We start from the raw sequence: 18,983 nt of genomic DNA, 5'->3' as shown, positions 1-18,983 counted from the left end.
CATTGCCAAAATGAAGTGTTTCAACATCAGTGAAATGGAAGAATTTGATGCTCCCAAATAGATATTTTTTGGAATTTTTGTTCCATGGGAAAGTTTGGCTTTTCATTATGATTCAGGACAATGAAAAAAAGAATTTGGGCTGTCGATTAATCACAGTTAACTCACACAATTTACTCAAAAAAATTAATCACGATTAAGCGCACTGTTAAACAGTAGAATACCAATTGATATTTATTAAATATTTTTGGATGTTTTTCTACATTTTCAAATACATTGGATTTCTATTACAACACAGAATACAAAGTATACAGTGCTCACATTATGTTATTTTTTATGACACATATTTGACTGTAAAAATGATAAACAAAAGAAACAGTATTTTTCAGTTCACCTCATACAAGTACTGTAGTGCCATCTCTTCATCATGAAAGCGCAACTTACAAATGTAGATTTTTATTGTTGTTACATAACTGCGCTCAAAAACAAAACAACGTAAAACTTCAGAGCCTACAAGTCCACTCAGGCCTACTTCCTGTGCATGCTTTCAGAAGTCTTAAAAGAGCAACACTCAGATGCGGAAACTGCAGAACCCAAACCACCAAAAAAGAAAATCAACCTTCTGCTGGTGGCATCTGACTCAGATGATGAAAATGAACATGCGTCGGTCCGCACTGCTTTGGATCGTTGTCGAGCAGAACCCGTCATCAGCATGGACGCAAGTCCTCTGGAACGGTGGTTGAAGCATGAAGGGACCTATGAATCTTTAGGGTGTCTGGCACGTAAATATCTTGCGATGCTGGCTACAACAGTGCCATGCGGAAGCCTGTTCTCACTTTCAGGTGACATTGTAAACAAGAAGCGGGCAGTATTATCTCCTGCAAATTGTAACCAAACTTGTTTGTCTGAGCAATCGGCTGAAGTAGGACTGAGTGGACTTGTAGGCTCTAAAGTTTTACATTGTTTTATTTTTGAATGCAGTTTTTTTGGGGGGGGACATAATTCTACATTTGTAAGTTCCACTTTCATGAGAAAGAGATGGCACTACCGTACTTGTATGAGGTGAATTGAAAAAATACTGTTTCTTTTGTTTTTTACAGTGCAAATATTTGTAATCAAAAATAAATATAAAGTGAGCACGTACACTTTGTATTCTGTGTTGTAATTGAAATCAATATATTTGAAAATGTAGAAAACATTCAAAAATGTTTAAATAAATGGTATTCTGTTATTGTTTAACAGCGCGATTAATTTTTTTATTCGCTTGACAGCCCTAAAAAGAATCGAAATTTCAGAATTTCCTGTGGAACAGAAATTTCAGTTTCCAATCAGCTCTAATTGTTGCTGAGGTCAGATTGTGCAAAAGAATGGGTAAAACTCAGCAGAAGGGCCCATCTTCAGCAGCTTCTAGGAACAATCCATCCTAGGCAGCAGCAGGACGAGGTAACTTACTAGGTCTTCTCCTGCTCTTGTTTTCCTTGGATTAGCTACCAGCGCCTCAGCCAAGTGATGGGAGCGCTGGGAATCAAGTCACAGTATGTAAAAGTTCAGAAGCATGTAGCCAGGTTGTATTGGCCAGCAGCCTGCATTATTGCGCTCAGCCCATGAAAATCTCCGTGACCAGTGAAAGCACCTACCCTGCTGTGCGTAGCGCTTCCCGCGTCTCGTCTTGGCCCGTCTGCCGGAGAGCAGGGCATGTACCCGCTCGGCCCAGGCAGTGTGGCTTTCCGCATCACTCACACCACACCGCGGCAGGTTCATCTGGCGGACCGTGGAAGTATCCAGGACCCCGCTGAGAGGCAGGTGGGTCACCCACTGGAACTCCCTGGGAAAGAAGGGGAAACATCAGAGGCAGCGCAGACGGTGGGGAACTGAATGGCCACGCAGGATGATAGCACGACCAGCCCTCAATCACTGGTTCACACGGAATAGCCACTGGCATTGGTGCATTATGGGAAATGATAGTACTCTACACCTCTAGGACCAGATCCCAGTCCCACGGCAAAGCTCTCTTTGTACTGCGAGCAGGATGCAGCACGTGTCATCCACAGATCTGAAAGCTGTTTATTGATGTGGTTACCCACACTGCACAGAGGGGAAACTGAGGCACAGAGCAGGGAACACAACAGCAGAGCCTGGACTAGAACCCAGGCCTCCCGACTCCCAGGCCTGTGCTCTAACCGCTGCACCACACTGCCTGCCTTGCTAAGATGAGTCAGTGCATCCCAGTTCAGTTTCTCACAGGCAGGTCTCCACATTCAGCTCCCAGCAGACAGATGAGAAGCACACCTGGCTCTGGCAGGCAGCCTTAGCAGGGGAGGCCCAGGATTGATTGGACCTTAATTAGACGGGGGTACACGCATTGAAGTCAGTGCAGTCACCCGAGCGCACACAGGTGTCTCTGAGATCAGAGTGTGGTCCAGGGGAGCTGGAACAGGAGTCTGCCGTGTGACGGGGTATGAACCTTTTGTAGCCCTGTCCGCTGTCAGGGGATTGGGCCCAGGCACATACAGCTCCCGGCACTCCTGCTGTCTCTGCTGCACTACAGGCTCCTGGGGCTGTTAACGTAATACAGCCAGGGGTCGATATAGCGTTTGCTTTGGCCGCTGGTGGCCACGTGATCGCTCCTCTAACATGTGCCATTTTACCAGTGTGAAACTCCCCTCTCGCTGATGCTCATAGGCTGGGCACTTGGGGAAGGGAGGGTAAACTCTCTGGAGCCAGGCTCCCTCGGAAAGGGCAAATCTCCATGGCACCGAACGCAATCCATGAGGATGCACTGGGGTGGGAGGCCCGCCCCTGGCATTAATCAGTTAACTAAAGCCCCAGGAGAAGCACAGCTTCCTGGAGACAACAATCTTTTTGTTGGGGACTGGTCCTGCTCTGAGCAGGGGGTGGGACTAGATGACCTCCTGAGGTCCCTTCCAACCCTGATATTCTATGATTCTATGATACCCTTCAATCACGATGGACCCTTCTGGCCTCAAAATCTATGGCCCCTCTACACCAGCGTAGGAGAGAACATAGACAGTGCATCCTAGGGAACAGAGCACCTGACTAGCGCTCAGGAGACCTGGGTTCTATTCCTGACCTTCTGGGTGACCTTGGGCAACTCATGTCTCGTGCCTCAGTTTACCCATTTGCAAAATGGGGGTGATGATACAAAGGGGGCCTCCTGTGTAATGTGCTTTGAGATCCACTGATGAAAAGCGCCATAGAAGGACCCGGTGGTGTTGTTGTTATAAGCGTGGCTGTCATCCCAGGCATTCATGAAATCTTCCAGCCAGCCGTGAACTGCAGCATTGCTGCAGATATTATTCTAACCAGGCCATAAAAGGAAAACTAATCAGTGCAGTAAGATACTGGGCTGAATGGCGCTGGGCATGCGGCTGTGTATTTTAGAACAACCAGCTGTGCTTTTGTCTGCTCATAAGGGAGACAGAGCATAGCAAAAGACCTTTGCTGGGAAGAGACTTTACGGTTAGGGTGACCAGGTGTCTGATTTTCACCCGGTCAAAAAGGGATCCTGGCAGCTCCGATCAACGACTTTTCCGGTTGGTGGCCTCCCTGCTAACCTCCACGCCACGCGGCTCCTGGGAAGCAGCTGCCATGTTGTCCCCCCAATGGGAACTGTGGGGGCAGCACCTGTGGACGGGGCAGCGCGGAGAACCGCCTGGCAGCGCCTCCGCGTAGGAGACGGAAGTGGGGGGACATGGAGGCTGCTTGAGGTAAGCACCGCCCAGAGCCTGCATGCCTGATACCCCGCCCCCGTGCCCCAACCCCCTGCTTCAGCCCTCATTCCCCTCCTGCCCTCCGAACCCCTCAACCCCAGCCCCACCCCAGAGCCCGCACCCCCAGCTGGAGCCCTCACACCTCCCACACTCCAGCCCCAGCCCAGAGCCCCCTCCTGCCCTCTGAACCTGTCGGTCCCAGCCCAGAGCACTCTCCTACACTGGAAACCCTTCATCCCCAGCCCCACCCCAGAGTCTGCACCCCCAGCTGGAGCCCTCATGCCCCCCCATATCCTAACCCACTGCCTCAGCCTGGAGCACCCTCCCGCACTCTGAACTCATTTCTGGCCCCACTCCGGAGCCCGCGCCCCCCAGCTGGAGCCCCCAACCCCTCCCGCACCCGAGCCCCCTGAGCCAGCCTGGTGAAAATGAGCGAGTGATTGAGGGTGAGGAGAGCAAGCGACAGCAGGGTGCGGGGGTGGAGTGAGTGGGGGGTGGGGCTTCGGCAAAGGGGCGGTGCCAGGGTGTTCAGTTTTGTGTGAGTAGAAAGTTGGCAACCCCATCTAAGGCCAGGGGGCAGCTCACACAACCCAGAAGCCGGGGGCTGGATGGGGATCTTGGTTTGCTGCATTTGAAATTTCTACACGAAGGAAGATTCTTACCTCACTGCTTCTGCGAACTGCGCAGACGTGGGTCCGCTAGGAGCTGGCTCATCAAAGTAGCCATACTTCTCCAGGAACATCTGCCATCAAAGGAAAAACAGGAAGAGAGAAAACTAAGTCACAGCTGAAGCACAATTGGGGGGGAAAAAAAAAGCCTGAAAGTATTAACAGTCGCTCATCTGCACTTGATTGCTTGGGACACAGTGTTCACGTCTGGAAATAGTGCAGCAAAACCAGGCCCACCTAGGAGTACACAGTTGCGTGGATGTTGCTTACTTGTGATTTTCGTGGGGACAGAAGTCACAGAACTGAGATCTTCCCGTCCCAAAAGCATCAGCCTCTACCACTTTGAGCTAAAAGGGACTCTTCTTTCTCTGCTGGCACTATAGGCCTCATGACATTATTGGGCCATTCTGATTCCAGCCAGCAGAGGGCAGTAGTTTTCGCACTGCCACATACCCGCACCCGTTCATTACAATACACTGCCAACATTTTTGAGAGCCACTGAGTTTTTGGAAATACTGCGACGTGCCTCTCAAACAGAGAGCTCTGGGCACAGCCTGCCGACCACACAGCCCATAGCCAAAGTTCACCAAGCGTCCTGAAATGGTTCTAAGCCTCTGAGGGACGAGGAAGACGCCGGATGTCGATCAGCTCCATTCTGCGCCCTACAAAGTCAATGGCCAGACTCCCATGGCCTTCAGTGGGGGAAAGGATCGAGCACAGGAGAGATTTGTGGCCACAGTGAAGTTGTGTGTGCAAGGTCTTCTGCTGCAACGGAACCGGGTGCATCACTGGAGAGGGAACATGCTCTCATGGCATTCTCTGCTCTGCAAACAGGCAGTTCTGTTTTCCAGATTGTTCTTTAATTATTAATTATTTAAATAAAGGGACCTCGTCAGGTCAGACTTGGTCCAACATACAAGATGCATAGAAAAGTTCTCAGGAAATTGTCTCCCATCCCAGTGGAAACAATTTCATTAGACAACCAACCTCCCCGGCTAGCAATGAGAACCAGAGAGCGTAACTGACGGGAAACTGAAGTGAGACCAACTGGGCTGTTTTCATGATCCAAGGTGTCACCAATACATTTGGGTGGGTGGGTTAAGCAGGGTGGATGTAGATATTTTGTTTTAAACTATATATTTGTGGTGTCCTGAGGACCATGTTGGATTTGCAAGCTATCATTTTAAGGGGAGAAGGGGCTCCTGGTCTTGCTTGCAGGCTAGAGGGCTCTGCAGTGAAGCTTGTGATGAGAGTCAGGCTGGAAAGTTATGCCTCCCTGCCCCCAGGGAGCAGCCTGTTTTGTCTCTCCGATTTTTGGGTTCTTGTGTAGTTCTCTCTGAATTCTGAGAAATAAAGTTATGTTACATTGCAACCTTTCAGCAAGAGTATTTACGGTTTTATCTCACTTCTTTACATATGCTGTCAAACATAACAATGGCTTTTAACTACTATTTACCTTACACCTCCCCAGTTCCTGGACAGGCAAGTTACACTCTGTCGCATTAACATCCCATCCTTTTTGGTGTCTGCCATGACAGGCCATAACCCTGCACCCGCAATGGGAGCTTTGACGCTGAATTCAACGTGAGCAGGATCAGGGCCTAGTTGTCGCAACTCCCTTTGGCGAGTCCATTCCAGCCTCCAGTTGCTATGGCTACGAGCAGATCTGGGATTTCTTCCTCCATCACATTTAGCCTGCTGCTCCTATTATTCTGTGAGACGAACAGTTCCCTCCCTTCACTCCTCAGAATTGTTTATAGCTGCCTTCCTTCAGTCTTCTCCTTCCCAGGCTATAATCTCAGTTTCTTCAGACTCTCTTCTCGGAGGCCTTCTTCTCCAGCACTGTCCTTCACTACAGTGGGTCTAAGATAGGCTAGAGCTTTCGCCACGAGATCTGGGTTCAATTCTCAGCTCTGCCACGGACTTACGGGGGGGGGGTGTGTGTGTGTGTGTGTGTGATTAACACAGCAACGTGACTGATACTACCATTAACTCAAATCTGACTTAAACAGAGTCTGTTGCGGACAGAGTTACATCACTAAAAGCCTTTGCACAGACCCAGTTATACTGGTATCGATCATTTTGCTCTGCTGAATCAGAAAAGGCTATACTGATACAAAAGCTTTTAGACCACAAGTGCATCTAGCCTCGGGGTTTTTGCCCCTTTAACTATACCAGCATACCTGAAACAGAAACATTTTTCAGTGTAGACAAGACCATGGTGTCCCCGTGCCTCAATTCCCCATCTGTACAATGGGGATCCTGCCCGGCCTCCCAGGGAGGTTGTGAGGACGAATCCATCCATGGTAGTGAGGCGCTCAGGTCCTAAGGTTTCCAATTATTGTTCCTAGGTGTCTGACTTTAAATTCATTAGCACTGAATCTCATCTCACTGCACGCAGCCCTCGCGCTTCTGATCAATTCGGGTGACTTTGCTGTTTGGCTCGGTCTTTGTGAGCAATCGCTTTCAGGGAAAGCCAAGCCGTTTCCATTACATGCTATCCTAGCATGCTACAAAGAGAGCTCATTTCTCATTAATCCAGCTTCTAGCCAAGACTCAGCAGAGACCAGCAGACCCCCAGAGGCACTGCGCTGTTCCATCTCTGTTCTCTCCGGTACTCCCCTTTCCTTATCAGCATTCCTGGAGTCAATACACCCAAGTTGAGGGAGGGGAAATGCAGGCAGACCACAGATTTCATCATATAGCCCTGCCAGAGACTGTGTCTTTCCAGTTGTGATATACAACACCTGGTATAGCCAAACACACACAAAACGTTAGAGACACAAGGTGGGCACGGTGATCTCTTTTATTGGCCCAACTTCTGTTGGTGAGAGAGCCGAGCTTCAAGAAGAGATCTGTCTCGCTGGAAAGCTTCTCTCTCTCAGCAACAGAAGTTGGGCCAACAAAAACCATCACCTCACTCACCTTGTCTCTCTAAGATCCTAGGACTGACACGGTTACAACCACACAGCATAGAAAAAAAATGTCTGAGGAATAAGACGGTTTCTCTCCCCTCCCCTCCCCTCTTTAACACCTATGCCTTTGTATTTGTTACTCCGCAGATGAACTCAGATCACCACCAGTTACTTGTATGGTGCTTGCTGGTCTTATTTCCAACTCTTTCATTGCACCCAAAGGTGCAATGCAGCACAAATGGAAAGCCGACGCCCCTGATACAAAAAATGCACGGTCTTATTACAATACTGTTATGCCACAACATATTTCCAATCAGAGAGTCTAAAAGCCCTTTACAAACATTCAAAGGGATACTCGGTTTTAAAAAGAAGTCACGTTTTAAGCACATTCCCGTGTGTGTGCTTTAATAATACCTCAAATTCTTAAAACGGGGAGGGGGGGAAATCTAATGTATTTTTCTCTACAAAGGGCTTGTCTGTAGTTGAAAGTTAACTGCAATTTAGGTAGGGTGTGAATTTAAAGCACAGTCGCTATTCTGGAGTAATTGTGTGGGTCAACAAGGTCTCATGCTGTGTGTGAAGCGCTTGTCTCTATGGAGAGTTACTCCAGAATCGCTATTCCTGATTAACTCTCGGTTTGGATGCTTTTATTCCAGAGTGCCATATTCCACATCAGTTTAATCCACAAAGTGGGGTTAATCAGGAATAGCTGTGCTGCTTTAAATTCATACTGTGCCCAATCTGAATTAGCTCCCCAGCATATACAAGCCCTTAAAAGGTTCTGGATTTCACTCCGCTTTGAAAATGAAACTAGGCTTGTCACCTTTCCTTTCGTTTCTGGTCAGTTTCACTTGCCAGCTCTCATGGGAGGAAATATTTGGGTTGTAAACACAGCAGGGGAATGTTTATTTTTAAATGGTTTCCATTATTACTCTGGGGACCAGTTATGTAATCAATTGCACAGACCCTGGATAGAGCATGATTAGTCCTTGTGGGTGACATTCACTCCTGCACGGAGAGGTGGCGAATAGAGCCCTGCAAATCCACAGATATTTGCGGACCTTTTTTTGCGGATCATTGATCAGATGCAGATACAAACCTCTAGTAGTGAAATGGATATAGGTTTTATGCTGGCCATCCACAAAGGGGTGAGTTCTGCTTTGTGTGTCTAGTTCTCTGGCTCTGCATGGCAATTATCAGACATTGAACACGACAAGGGTCCAGGTCCTCAAAGGTATTTAGGCACCTAATTCCCACTGAAATCAATGGAATGCAGGTGCCTAAATACCTTTGGGGATCGGGGGCAAGGTCCCTGCACCAGAGACCTTTGACTATAACAATGGAACCCAAGAATCCTGACTCTCAGCCACCTCTGCTCTAACCAATAGACAACACAGCCTCTAGAATTGCCACAGCTCTGAACCCCCACCCCGGAGAATACAAATAGGGGGATTTAATGTCTCTTGATCAAAACAAGATGATTAAATCTCATTACAGCTACAGTTTAAAGTTACTAGGCAGAGCTAGAAGCCATCATTAAAAGTTTCGCAATGCTAGGAAAGTTTTAGCCCCCACCCCATCCCGTCCGCTGCCACAGAAGGGGAAATTCTGTTTTCCATGCAATATAAAAAGCAGCAGGAAATGAATAGTTGAGCATTAAAGGAGAACATGCCCAGCACTCTCTCTGCACCGGAGAATGGAGCAAAACAAGAGGGAAATTCTTCTGGCTGGTTCAAAGCCAGAGCTGCTCACAGAAGGCAGCAAGTGCCCCAGGGAGTAGATCAAGCCAGGGCAGGAAGGACTTACTATGCACAGGGCTGAGGATGCTGCGGGGGAGGGGATTCATGGGGTGAAAGTGGCGAAGGTATTTGACCCTTTCAGGCCCTGACACGGATGCTCACTGACAAAGGAGCACACCCCTAAAAGGTGGCCTGTATTATCCCATTTGGCAGACAGGGAAACTGAGGCAGGGAAGTGAAATGGTGTAGCCTCTCTATGCCTTGGTTCCTTATCCATAGGACAAGGAGAACAGCCCTGCCCTGCCCTGCCCCACAGGGGCGCTGTGAAGATAAATACACCAAAGAGCATGAGGCATTCAGGCCCAGATCCTCAAAGGTATATAGGCACCTAAGGACCATTGATTTCAATGGGAACTTGGCAGTTGGCACTTTCATACCTTTGAGGATATGGGGACTCGGGTACTAAGGCAATGGGGGCCTTGTAAGTACCTATGATAGAGATCCTGCTTTCCTGGTCAGGGCCTGACCCAAAGCCCATTGAAGCCAATTAGGCCTTTATGGCAGAGGCTTCAGCCCTGGAGCAGACAGCCTACCCACTGCTGTTCCCATGAACGACTTGCATGAAGCTTGGCCCTGGTTGCCTGCAGCTGGAAGGGAAGACAAAGCTGCAACGTCCTGGCCTCGCCTCGGATAACACTCCAAGAGAGCAAGAGTTCCCGCCGGGGAAAACATCCCTATGGACACTTCAGGCCGAGGGCAAGGTGTTTCCTCACTTGAAAGTGTCCATAGGCAAGAAGCAAATACCATTTGAATTTCCTCCCCTTGGAAACCACAATTAGAAGCAGCAGATTTTAGTTGCAGGTTGAATCCTTAACCCCAAGACAGCGGGACTTCAGTCAGATCGTAATTGTTTTAGATCAGAAACACTCCGAAAGCCCTTCTCCCTCGTTTGAATGATAGTTTCAGCTGCATGCCACGTCCTTTGGACCTCAGCCTCTCTCTGGCTATCGGTCCCACCTGGCACAACTCAGAAATCTACAAGGAACCTATTTTTGTATCTCCCTTTCCCCGTCACAGTGGATAAAGTGGCTGCCACGCAAGCGAATCCACGTGCATTCCAATTCAGCAGTTAAACCAATGAGTTCCCTCCTGCAAGGTCAGCGTTACCAATGGCTAGCACAGTAAACAATTTGTACAGTGGGGGGGGGGGGAGCTGCGAGCCATTGAACCCATCTGTAAACCCTGGATATGATGGAAACCCCTTCAAGCCAGGGGGTACGGCAGCCCTTCCAGCACCCCTGCTTAGGGGCAGCGAAGACACGCAGAGGGCCAATAGCGTCACTGAAATTCAATGGGAGCTGCAGGTGCTCATCACCTCTGAAATGAAGGCCCTTAACTCCCGTGCCTCAGTTTCCCTCCAACAGGGATAACGATACTTACCTACTTCACAGGACTGATAAGGATTTAATTAACGTTTACAAAGCATGGCAAGATGCTTGGGTGAAGAGCGCTGTAGGAGGATAAACAGTGCGATGGTAGGATCTATGCTACCTGCATCACCCTAAGCTGTTCACTGCTTTCTAAACATGTGGTTTAGGGGGATGCAAAGACTTCTTGTTTGTCTATTTCCCACACTCCCAAGCTGCACTCTGGACGGCACAACCTCTTGGAGTGAGTCCTCATGGATCTTTTTTCAAACACACATATGATACTTCAAGTACAGCCCTAGTTTCCTCCATCGCTGAAAAGGTACACGAACCAAGTTCAACGGAAAACGAGGTCCGAGATCGGTTAAACCAACACCCTGCTTTACTCTTCCTCCCATGCCACCCCTGCATATGAAATTCCTCCATAAGGAATGCTCTCTCCTGCATGTCCCTCAAGACCCACTCCAACATGAAATTAACCGACAACAGAATGATTGGAACGAAGATAGAACATGTAAGCTGTTTACATTTTGACCGTATATTTTAAGCCTTTTCCAAGCTCTTCATGCTTTGTTTGTCTTCTTGACCTGCCTTTTCTGGGCAGGGACTGTGGGCTAGATCTTCAGCTGGTGTAAATGGAGTATCTTCATCAATTTCAGTGGACCAGACCTGCAACGGCACTATACCAACCTGGCCCAGTGGCTTCCTGCTTGTTTGGAAAACACCAAGCAGAGCACGGGTGGTGCTGGAACACCAATAATACATATTATATCCCTATAAAAATTAAATACATCTAGCCACCACGAGGAGGTTGAAATGTACACAGTTTCAGACCTTTGTGTCATCTGTGCCGTGTTATTTTCCGCTGAGCAATCAAAGAGATTCTTCTCAGTTGCTTTAATATTAAATAAATAAATTTCACATCAGCATAAACTAGAATTTCCCCTTTGCTCGTGAACTGTATGTCTCCCCCCTCCTTTCGTCTTCCGGCCTCCGCGCTCTGGCTACCGTACACTCCCTTCACTCAGCACGGACGCTGGGAAAATAACTGCCGTTGTAGACGCAGACAGCCTTCTCGGCTTTGCCCTGAGCGACTGCAACGACTTGCGACTGAGCCTGCATTCCCCGCTCGGTGGCCCAGTGGTCATCTCGCTCACCCCCGGGAGAGGCAGGAGTCACTGTGGTGCAAGTGAAACCAGATGGGTTAAGGAGCTTGGGGGAGTTTTGCCAGCATTCAGAATGAGGCTCTGACCCAACAAACACCCAAATACCTGCCAAACCAGTTTTCACACGCTAGTCTTTTTAAAAAGTATTAAATGTTTGGGGGAAGGGGGGGCTTGGTTTTGTTTTTAAAGGGATATCAAGAGAGGAAAAAAATAGAATCCGTCACCATTAGTCAGAATAAAAGTCAGGAAAGCGAAATCTGACTGGTCCCAGAAGCTTTCGAACATTTGACTCCAGGGCGTTCTTTTCAGCAACAAGCAATGATTGTTTCATGACCCAGCTGTAAAGAAAGTTTGATTGTTCACGCTGCACATTCACATCTGTGACTCATGTAATTGCATCGCAATTATCCACATGGAGGTTCACGTTCGTAGAATCGTAGAACATCAGGGTTGGAAGGGACCTCAGGAGGTCATCTAGTCCCACTCCCTGCTCAAAGCAGGACCGATCCCCAATTTTTGCCCCAGATCCCTAAATGGCCCCCTCAAGGATTGACTCACAACCCTGGGTTTAGCAGGCCAATGCTCAAACCACTGAGCTATCTTTGAACTTTGACACCTCGGTGCGATCACTAGCCATTGTTAGCAGCTATGATCTAATGAGCCTTTTATTCCTCCTTAGATTACAGGATCAATAAAATTATGACTGTTATTCCTTACAGGAAATCGACTCATGACCTCTCCCTCCACCCCAGTGCTGCTTGTCCTCCTGTTAAGGGGGGAAATATACTGGTGCCAAATTGAAGGAATTATTCCAGCAGCAGAATTTTTTAAAACAGTTTAATTTAAATCTTTCACAAGGAAAGTTTGTGGGGGTGTCACTCTTAGCAGAAATACAATAGCACCTACAGACCAGCATCTCATTGGGCGAGACCCTGCGGAGATACTTGGCAAGAGATAGTCCCTGGCCCAGAGAGCCCAGAGAGAGTCCATGTCTCTGGGCATGTTTTCGCTACAGCCGCTCTAGCAGGACAGATACGGGGCTGCAGCTGGGCTGCCATGGTGTAGATGCTGCCAACAGCGACAGAAGGGGTTTTCCCGTCGAGGTCGTTAATCCACCACTGCGAGGCGGTAGCTAGATTTACAGAAGAATTCTTCCACCGACCTAGTTGTGTCTTTCCCCATGGGTTAGGACTCAGGGTGTGAAATTTCTCAGAGAGTGGAGCTAAATCCATCTAATCTTTAAACGGAGAGCAGGCCTAAGTGATTTGCACAAGGACAGTCGGTGACCAAGCTGGGAGTGTAAACTAATCCATCCAAGTCCAGTGCCTTCCCCAGAAGGTCTTAGTTTTCAAGCAGCATTTTTCTTTCTTTGCCTATCTGTAAATTTCAAATATTATCCAAACATTTTCCCCCTCCCTTTGCGTGTATATGCTGAAATTGACATTTATCGACGTGTGCTAATAAAACCTAACCCTTCCCAGCCTTGCTCTGATGAAAAGCCTCTGATGTGGGCAACGTGATAGATCCACGGTTCAATAAAGTGGGACATATTTGATTTCTGCCACTCCAACATCCCCTATTTCCTGCTGTGGTAGGAGTGCGAGGTTAGCCCCACAAGAGTGAGGTTTTGGGTAGGGTTGCCAAATGATTTTAAAAAAAAATCACAATTAATTGTAAGATTAAAAAAAGTCATGATTAATCGCAGTTTTAAACAATAGCAGAATACCAATTTAAATTTATGATAAATATTTTTGGATGTTTTTCCTCCATTTTCAAATAAATTGATTACAACACAGAATGCAAAGTGTGCTGTGTTCACTTTATATTATTCTTATTGATGACAAATATTTGCACTGTGAAAAAGATAAACTACAGAAATAATATTTTTCAATTCACCTCATACAAGTACTGTAGTGCAATCTCTTTATTGTGAAAGTGAAACTGACAAATGTAACTGTTTTTTTACATAACTGCGCTCAATATCAAAACAATGTAAAACTTTAGAGCCTACAAGTCCACTCAGTCCTACTATTTGTTCAGCCAATCGCTCAGACAAACAAGTTTCTTTACATTTACGGGAGATAATGCTGCCTGCTTCTCATTTACAATGTCACCAGAAAAAGAGAACAGGTATTCACATGGCACTATTGTAGACGGCATTGCAAGGTATTTACATGCCAGATATGCTAAACATTCGCATGCCCCTTCATGCTTCAATCACCATTCCAGAGAACACACTTCCATGCTGATGATGCTTGTTAAAAAAAAGAGAGTTAATTTCTGTTGGCAGCATCTAAGTCAGATGATGAAAATGAAGGTGCGTCGGTTTACACGGCTTTGCATCATTATCTTTTTTACTGTGCAAATATTTGTAATAAAAAATAATAATATAAAGTTAGGGTGACCAGATGTCCCATTTTTAAGGAACAGTCCTGTTTTTTGGGACTTTTTCTTATATATCCATCTATTACCCCCCACCCCGTCCTGTTTTTTCCACAGTTGCTATCTGGTCACCCTATATAAAGTGAGCACTGTACACTTCACATTCTGTGTTGTAATTGAAATCAATATATTTGAAAAGGTAGAAAAACATCCAGAAACATTTACGATACATTTAAATTGGTATTCTATTACTCTTTAACAGTGCGATTAAAACTGCAATTTTTTTTTTTAAATCTCGTTAATTTGTTTTGCGTTAATCGCTGACGTTAACTGCGATTAGTGGACAGCCCTCGTGTTTAGTTCCTTTAAAGGCAGCACCAATTCCACTGAAGCCGCATGATACAACAAGGGAGAGGGAACACACACTACCTCTCACAACACAGCAGGCTAATCCCAGCACTCGATAACAAACAAAAATACAAAATCCACTCCTGCCCGTGCTGGCAAGCTCAATTTTACACACACGGACTGAGTGGCTACGTTGGAGGAGCTACTATACCAAGTGAAGGCAGATTTAGGAATATTTTGGAGGATTTCTCAGCACATATAAATATTCCTAGGGAAGTACATTCATGACTGAGCATGTGAAGGGGGAGAGAAACGGGAGCCAGACACCACGGCGATATTGGGGGAGGAGGTATAAAAAATTCCTCAGTGAGGTTTCAGCTATGCCTTACATTCTCTCTCACTTCTCCGAGAACCCTTTATGCATCCGATGAAGTGAGCTGTAGCTCACGAAAGCTCATGCTCAAATAAATTGGTTAGTCTCTAAGGTGCCACAAGTATTCCCACCCTTTCTCTGCCTTTCTTTTCTAAACAATCTTTCTGCCTATTTCTAATGGCTTTATGGCGTTTCCTTCATCAAGCTACAGGGATTTTGTCATTTAATGTATTGTACACAGGGAGCCAGGTTCCGGAAAACACTTCCGCACGTGCTTACCTTTAAGCATGTGCTTAACTTTAATTGATGCCAATGGGACCGAAGCACACACCCCACTGTTTTAAGAAAGTCCCGCTGACTGCAAGGAGAATTGGCAAAGTGCTTCCCTGAATCAGCTAAACGTTGGCCAGTGCCCTCACCATGGGACTGGGAGCCAACTCTCCCAAATTCGAATCCAATCTGAATCCACACCCTCCTTTTCTCCATGTGCATAGAGGGGATAATAACGGTTCAACATTCAGATATTTCAGATGTAGCTTTTCAACTTTATTTTTTATTGCCATCACAGTCACCACTAACACAAAGAAAACCAAAGGCCGAGCCAGGAAATAAAACGATTAACAATTTGCACACAAACTTGCACGTCTAGTTTATGTAGTCCAGTGTTACCTGCTCCTGTGGTTTTAATGACAAGTCTCGCCAAATTTGAGTTTTTTCTTAAAACCTCAGCTTCTGGAGTCATGTGATTAATTCAGGATAATTATTATTATTGATACCACCACCACCTAGCTCTTAGATAACACGTTTCATCAGCAGATCTCAAAGCGCTCATCTCCACTTTCATGTAAAAACAAAAATAAACGTTGACGGTACTTACGTGGCCTGCGGGACTGTAGTATCTGAGCATGTCACACTTGAACATATTCATCCTTCCAACCCGCCGTGACGCAGTGCTATTATCCCCATTTTACAGATGCGGAACTGAGGCAGAGAGTGACTACATGCCCAAGGCCACACAGGAAGTCAGTGGCAGAGCAGGGATTTGAATAGAGGGTTCCCAAGTCCCAGGCCCTAAACACTGGTCCATCTTTCCTGTTTTTCTAACCCTCAGGACTGAGGGGAGGTGCTTAAAATGTCACACACACACACCTTAAGGCTCAAAACCCAGAGGGGAATAAAAAGAATCCAAAATTATTTATTTATTTGTAAATCTCATGATTTTATGCCAGTCTCACAATTTTAAGAGCTGGGCTCACGGTTCTGGAGCAGTTGGGGTTGGCAATGCCGATAATAATTGGGGGGATCGGGGGGAGGGTGGAAACAGCTTCTCCCAGATCTTGTAGGTTATACTTTAAAACCATGCTGCTGCCTGGTTTTATGCACGTGCTTGATTTTAAAACCATGAGCAATCCCAGTTAACCCAATGGGACTCTACCCATGGTTTGAAAATTATGCATCTGTGTAAATCTTCACTGAATCAGAGGCCCCATGAGAGGAACCTCAAAGCCCTAAAGGCTCCCTTTGTTCTGTGCCAAAATCTGACACCTAAATTCTCCAGAACGAACAGGAGGGGAGACCCCCGTTCCGTGCCATAAAGACAAAAATAAACTGAAACCCAAATAAAATGGCAAACTGACCCAGATAAAGGAATCCCCCGATTTCCCTTAGAGCCGATTTCAGTTGGTCTCTCAAGTAGCCCCGTTTTGTTCTAGGGCGAGGGATAGCGGGATCTCCCCATGGGCCCCCCGGGATCCCCAGAGCCCCCCGGGATCCCCGCAGCCCCCCCCAGAGCCCCCCGGGATCCCCGCAGCCCCCCGGGATCCCTGCAGCCCCCCAGAGCCCCCCGGGATCCCCGCAGTCCCCCGGGATCCCCGCAGCCCCCCGGGATCCCCCCGGGATCCCCGCAGTCCCCCAGAGCTCCCCAGGATCCCCGCAGCCCCCCGGGATCCCTCTGCCCCGCGCACCCCGGAGGCCCCCCGGGCTGGGCAGCTCCCCCCGCCTCGCCCCAGCCCCTCACCTCGGCGGCCCCCCGCTCCAGGCTGGCCCCCGGGCCGGGCGGCGCCAGCAGCAGGAGCCCCAGGGCCAGGGCAGCCAGGGCGGCAGCCGCCTCCATCCCCGTGCGCTCCGCCGGCCGCTCTGGCGCCTCGCCCCGGGAGCAGCCCGGCCGGGCTCGCCAGCTGGGGCAGGGCTCGGCACGCCCGGCCGAGGCGAGCTGCCTGGGCGGGGCTCGGCTCGCCGCCCCCGCTGGGGCTGGTCCCGGCCCCGGGGCTCTGGCAGATCCGCCGGCAGCAGCGTGCGGGGACCAGCTGGAAACTCTCCGCTGGCCACGATTCTGCTGGGTCTGTGCCCCCAAACTTTGGCCAAGTTCCCCCCTGGCTTCAGCCGCTGCGCCCCATAAACCCGCCTCGCCGCTGTGGGCCCCCCGGTGCCCCGCCGGGCTCCTCGGAGCTCGGATGAACCGAAGGGGATGAGAGGCGACCTTTGGAAGGTGCCAGGGCCCGGCCCGGCCCCTGCTGGCCGATGCGCCCAGCTCCTCTGCAGGGCACTTGTCCTCAAGCGGCTGGTTAGTTCTGCCAACCCCTTTCCCCCCAGGTTCCCAGTCTAGACCCGAAGAAGAGCTGGGTGTGAGCTGGCCAGCCTGTCTTTGTTGGTCCAGTCCAAGCTATTACCCCACCCGCCTGGTCTCTGGGGGATAAATGGAGACAGAGCTGGACCAAGAAGGGATGTTTTGGGTCCCTGGCAATTCTGAAATTTTAAACAAATATATATATTATATATGGTTTGGGGTCAAACCCAAGCAGGGATATTTTTGAATCAAAAGGCTGACACATTTTGTTTGAGATCAACTGGAATGTTGCGTGGTGACTTTCGATCGTGATCCTTTAACAAAATTAAAGGAAATTTTGAAACAGAGAGACATTTTGAATGGCAAAATCAAACCCTTGAGCGGTTTTCTTTTCTTTTCTGTTCTTTCTTTTGGGGGGGGGGGCCACGGAAAACAATCGGGCACCATGGACACAAATTCACAACACACTGTGGGGCAGGTGAATCTGCAAAAAGCTTTGGGCTAAAAACATGGCCTAGCTCTCCTCTGGTGACACAGGGCCCTGCCCTGGCTCTGCAGACAGCCATGGGCTTTGTGGGGGAGCAGCACTGTGCCCATTTCACCTTGCCCCCGACTTCCTCAACAGAACAGTCTGGCAGACGCTCCCCCTCCAGGCAGCCCCTTTCCAGGGCAGTTTGCACCAAGATTTAGGTGTATCGCTCTGGCCCGGCTGGAGGTCCAAGTATCTCATCTGCAGATGTGTTCATTTCAGCTAGGCGTGGCTCCAACCCCTTCCAGCTCATTAATGAAGATGTTAAATAAAACCAGACCCAATCCCGGCCCCTCCACACCTAGGGGCACTGCAGAGAGCTAGTAACAAGCTACCGGCATTCACGCCACGCTCCAGCCTTACATCATTATTATTTGTGTGTTTCTATAGCAGCTGAAGTCTCTGACGCCGAGACCCCCTTGCACTACCTGCTGTACACACATATAGCAGGAGACAATCCTGATGCATTTCCAGTATAAAGAGGAAGAGGAAGTTTTATCAGCCCCTTTTACAGATGGGGAAACTGAGGCACCGGGAGATTATTATTTTTTAATGACCAGTCCAAGGAGGTCAGAGCTGAAAGTTGAATGCAGTCCATTGAGTCTCTTACCCATGAGACCATCCTTCATCTCAAGGAATTCCTAACCTGCTTTCAAGACTTTACCCAGCCCTTTGTTCTGACTTTTATCCACCACGGACTAGTAACCCGGGAACAACAGCGACATGGGGTTAAGAAGCCCTGATCAAAAGTCTTGTGTGTCTTTTGCAACTCAGGGCATGTCTACACTGCAGCTGGGGGTGTCACGTCCCCCTTGGAGAGACATACCTGCTTTAGGTCTGACTGAGCCAGCGTGCTAAAAATCACAGCATGGCAACAGCTGCACAGGGAACCAGAGGGGCTAACCACCCTGAGGCCAATCCTGTTTGAAACCCTACGTCCATCCTGGGGGCGGTTACCCCATTGTGCCCCCCCTGCGCCCGGCTGCAGTGTAGACAAACCCACAGGCTCATTACAACTGACTCACTCAAATTTTTTCCTTTCCCCCCTTTTCTAGTCCTCCCCACGCTGACCGCTGAGCCTGTCCTGCTCCCATGTACCCCGTCCCGCCCTGCAGACAGTGGGCTCGCTTCCCAAGATTTCT

General features: G+C 48.5%; 1 protein-coding gene across 2 annotated transcripts in view; it reads right to left on the bottom strand.

Moving 5' to 3' along the window:
- The window catches only part of MMP28 (matrix metallopeptidase 28), a 43,761-nt gene extending 26,635 nt beyond the window's left edge, over positions 1 to 17,126 (bottom strand). Inside the window, exons 1-3 of one of the 2 annotated variants that reach the window (XM_043531080.1) lie at positions 16,764 to 17,126; positions 4,391 to 4,470; positions 1,635 to 1,822 (exon numbers count right to left, since the gene is read on the bottom strand). In XM_043531080.1, the coding sequence (XP_043387015.1) occupies positions 1,635 to 1,822; positions 4,391 to 4,470; positions 16,764 to 16,859 (364 nt within the window). In that variant the 5' untranslated portion in view covers positions 16,860 to 17,126. The remainder of the gene's footprint in view (positions 1 to 1,634; positions 1,823 to 4,390; positions 4,471 to 16,763) is intronic. The other variant, XM_037880736.2, reaches the window with a different exon arrangement.
- Between the last annotated feature and the right edge of the window lie 1,857 nt (positions 17,127 to 18,983).

This window comes from Chelonia mydas, chromosome 17, assembly GCF_015237465.2.
Source record: "Chelonia mydas isolate rCheMyd1 chromosome 17, rCheMyd1.pri.v2, whole genome shotgun sequence".
In the NCBI taxonomy this organism is placed as follows: Eukaryota; Metazoa; Chordata; order Testudines; family Cheloniidae; genus Chelonia; species Chelonia mydas.
The sequence above is the reverse complement of the archived record's forward strand: the minus strand, read 5'-3'. Positions and strand labels throughout refer to the sequence as shown.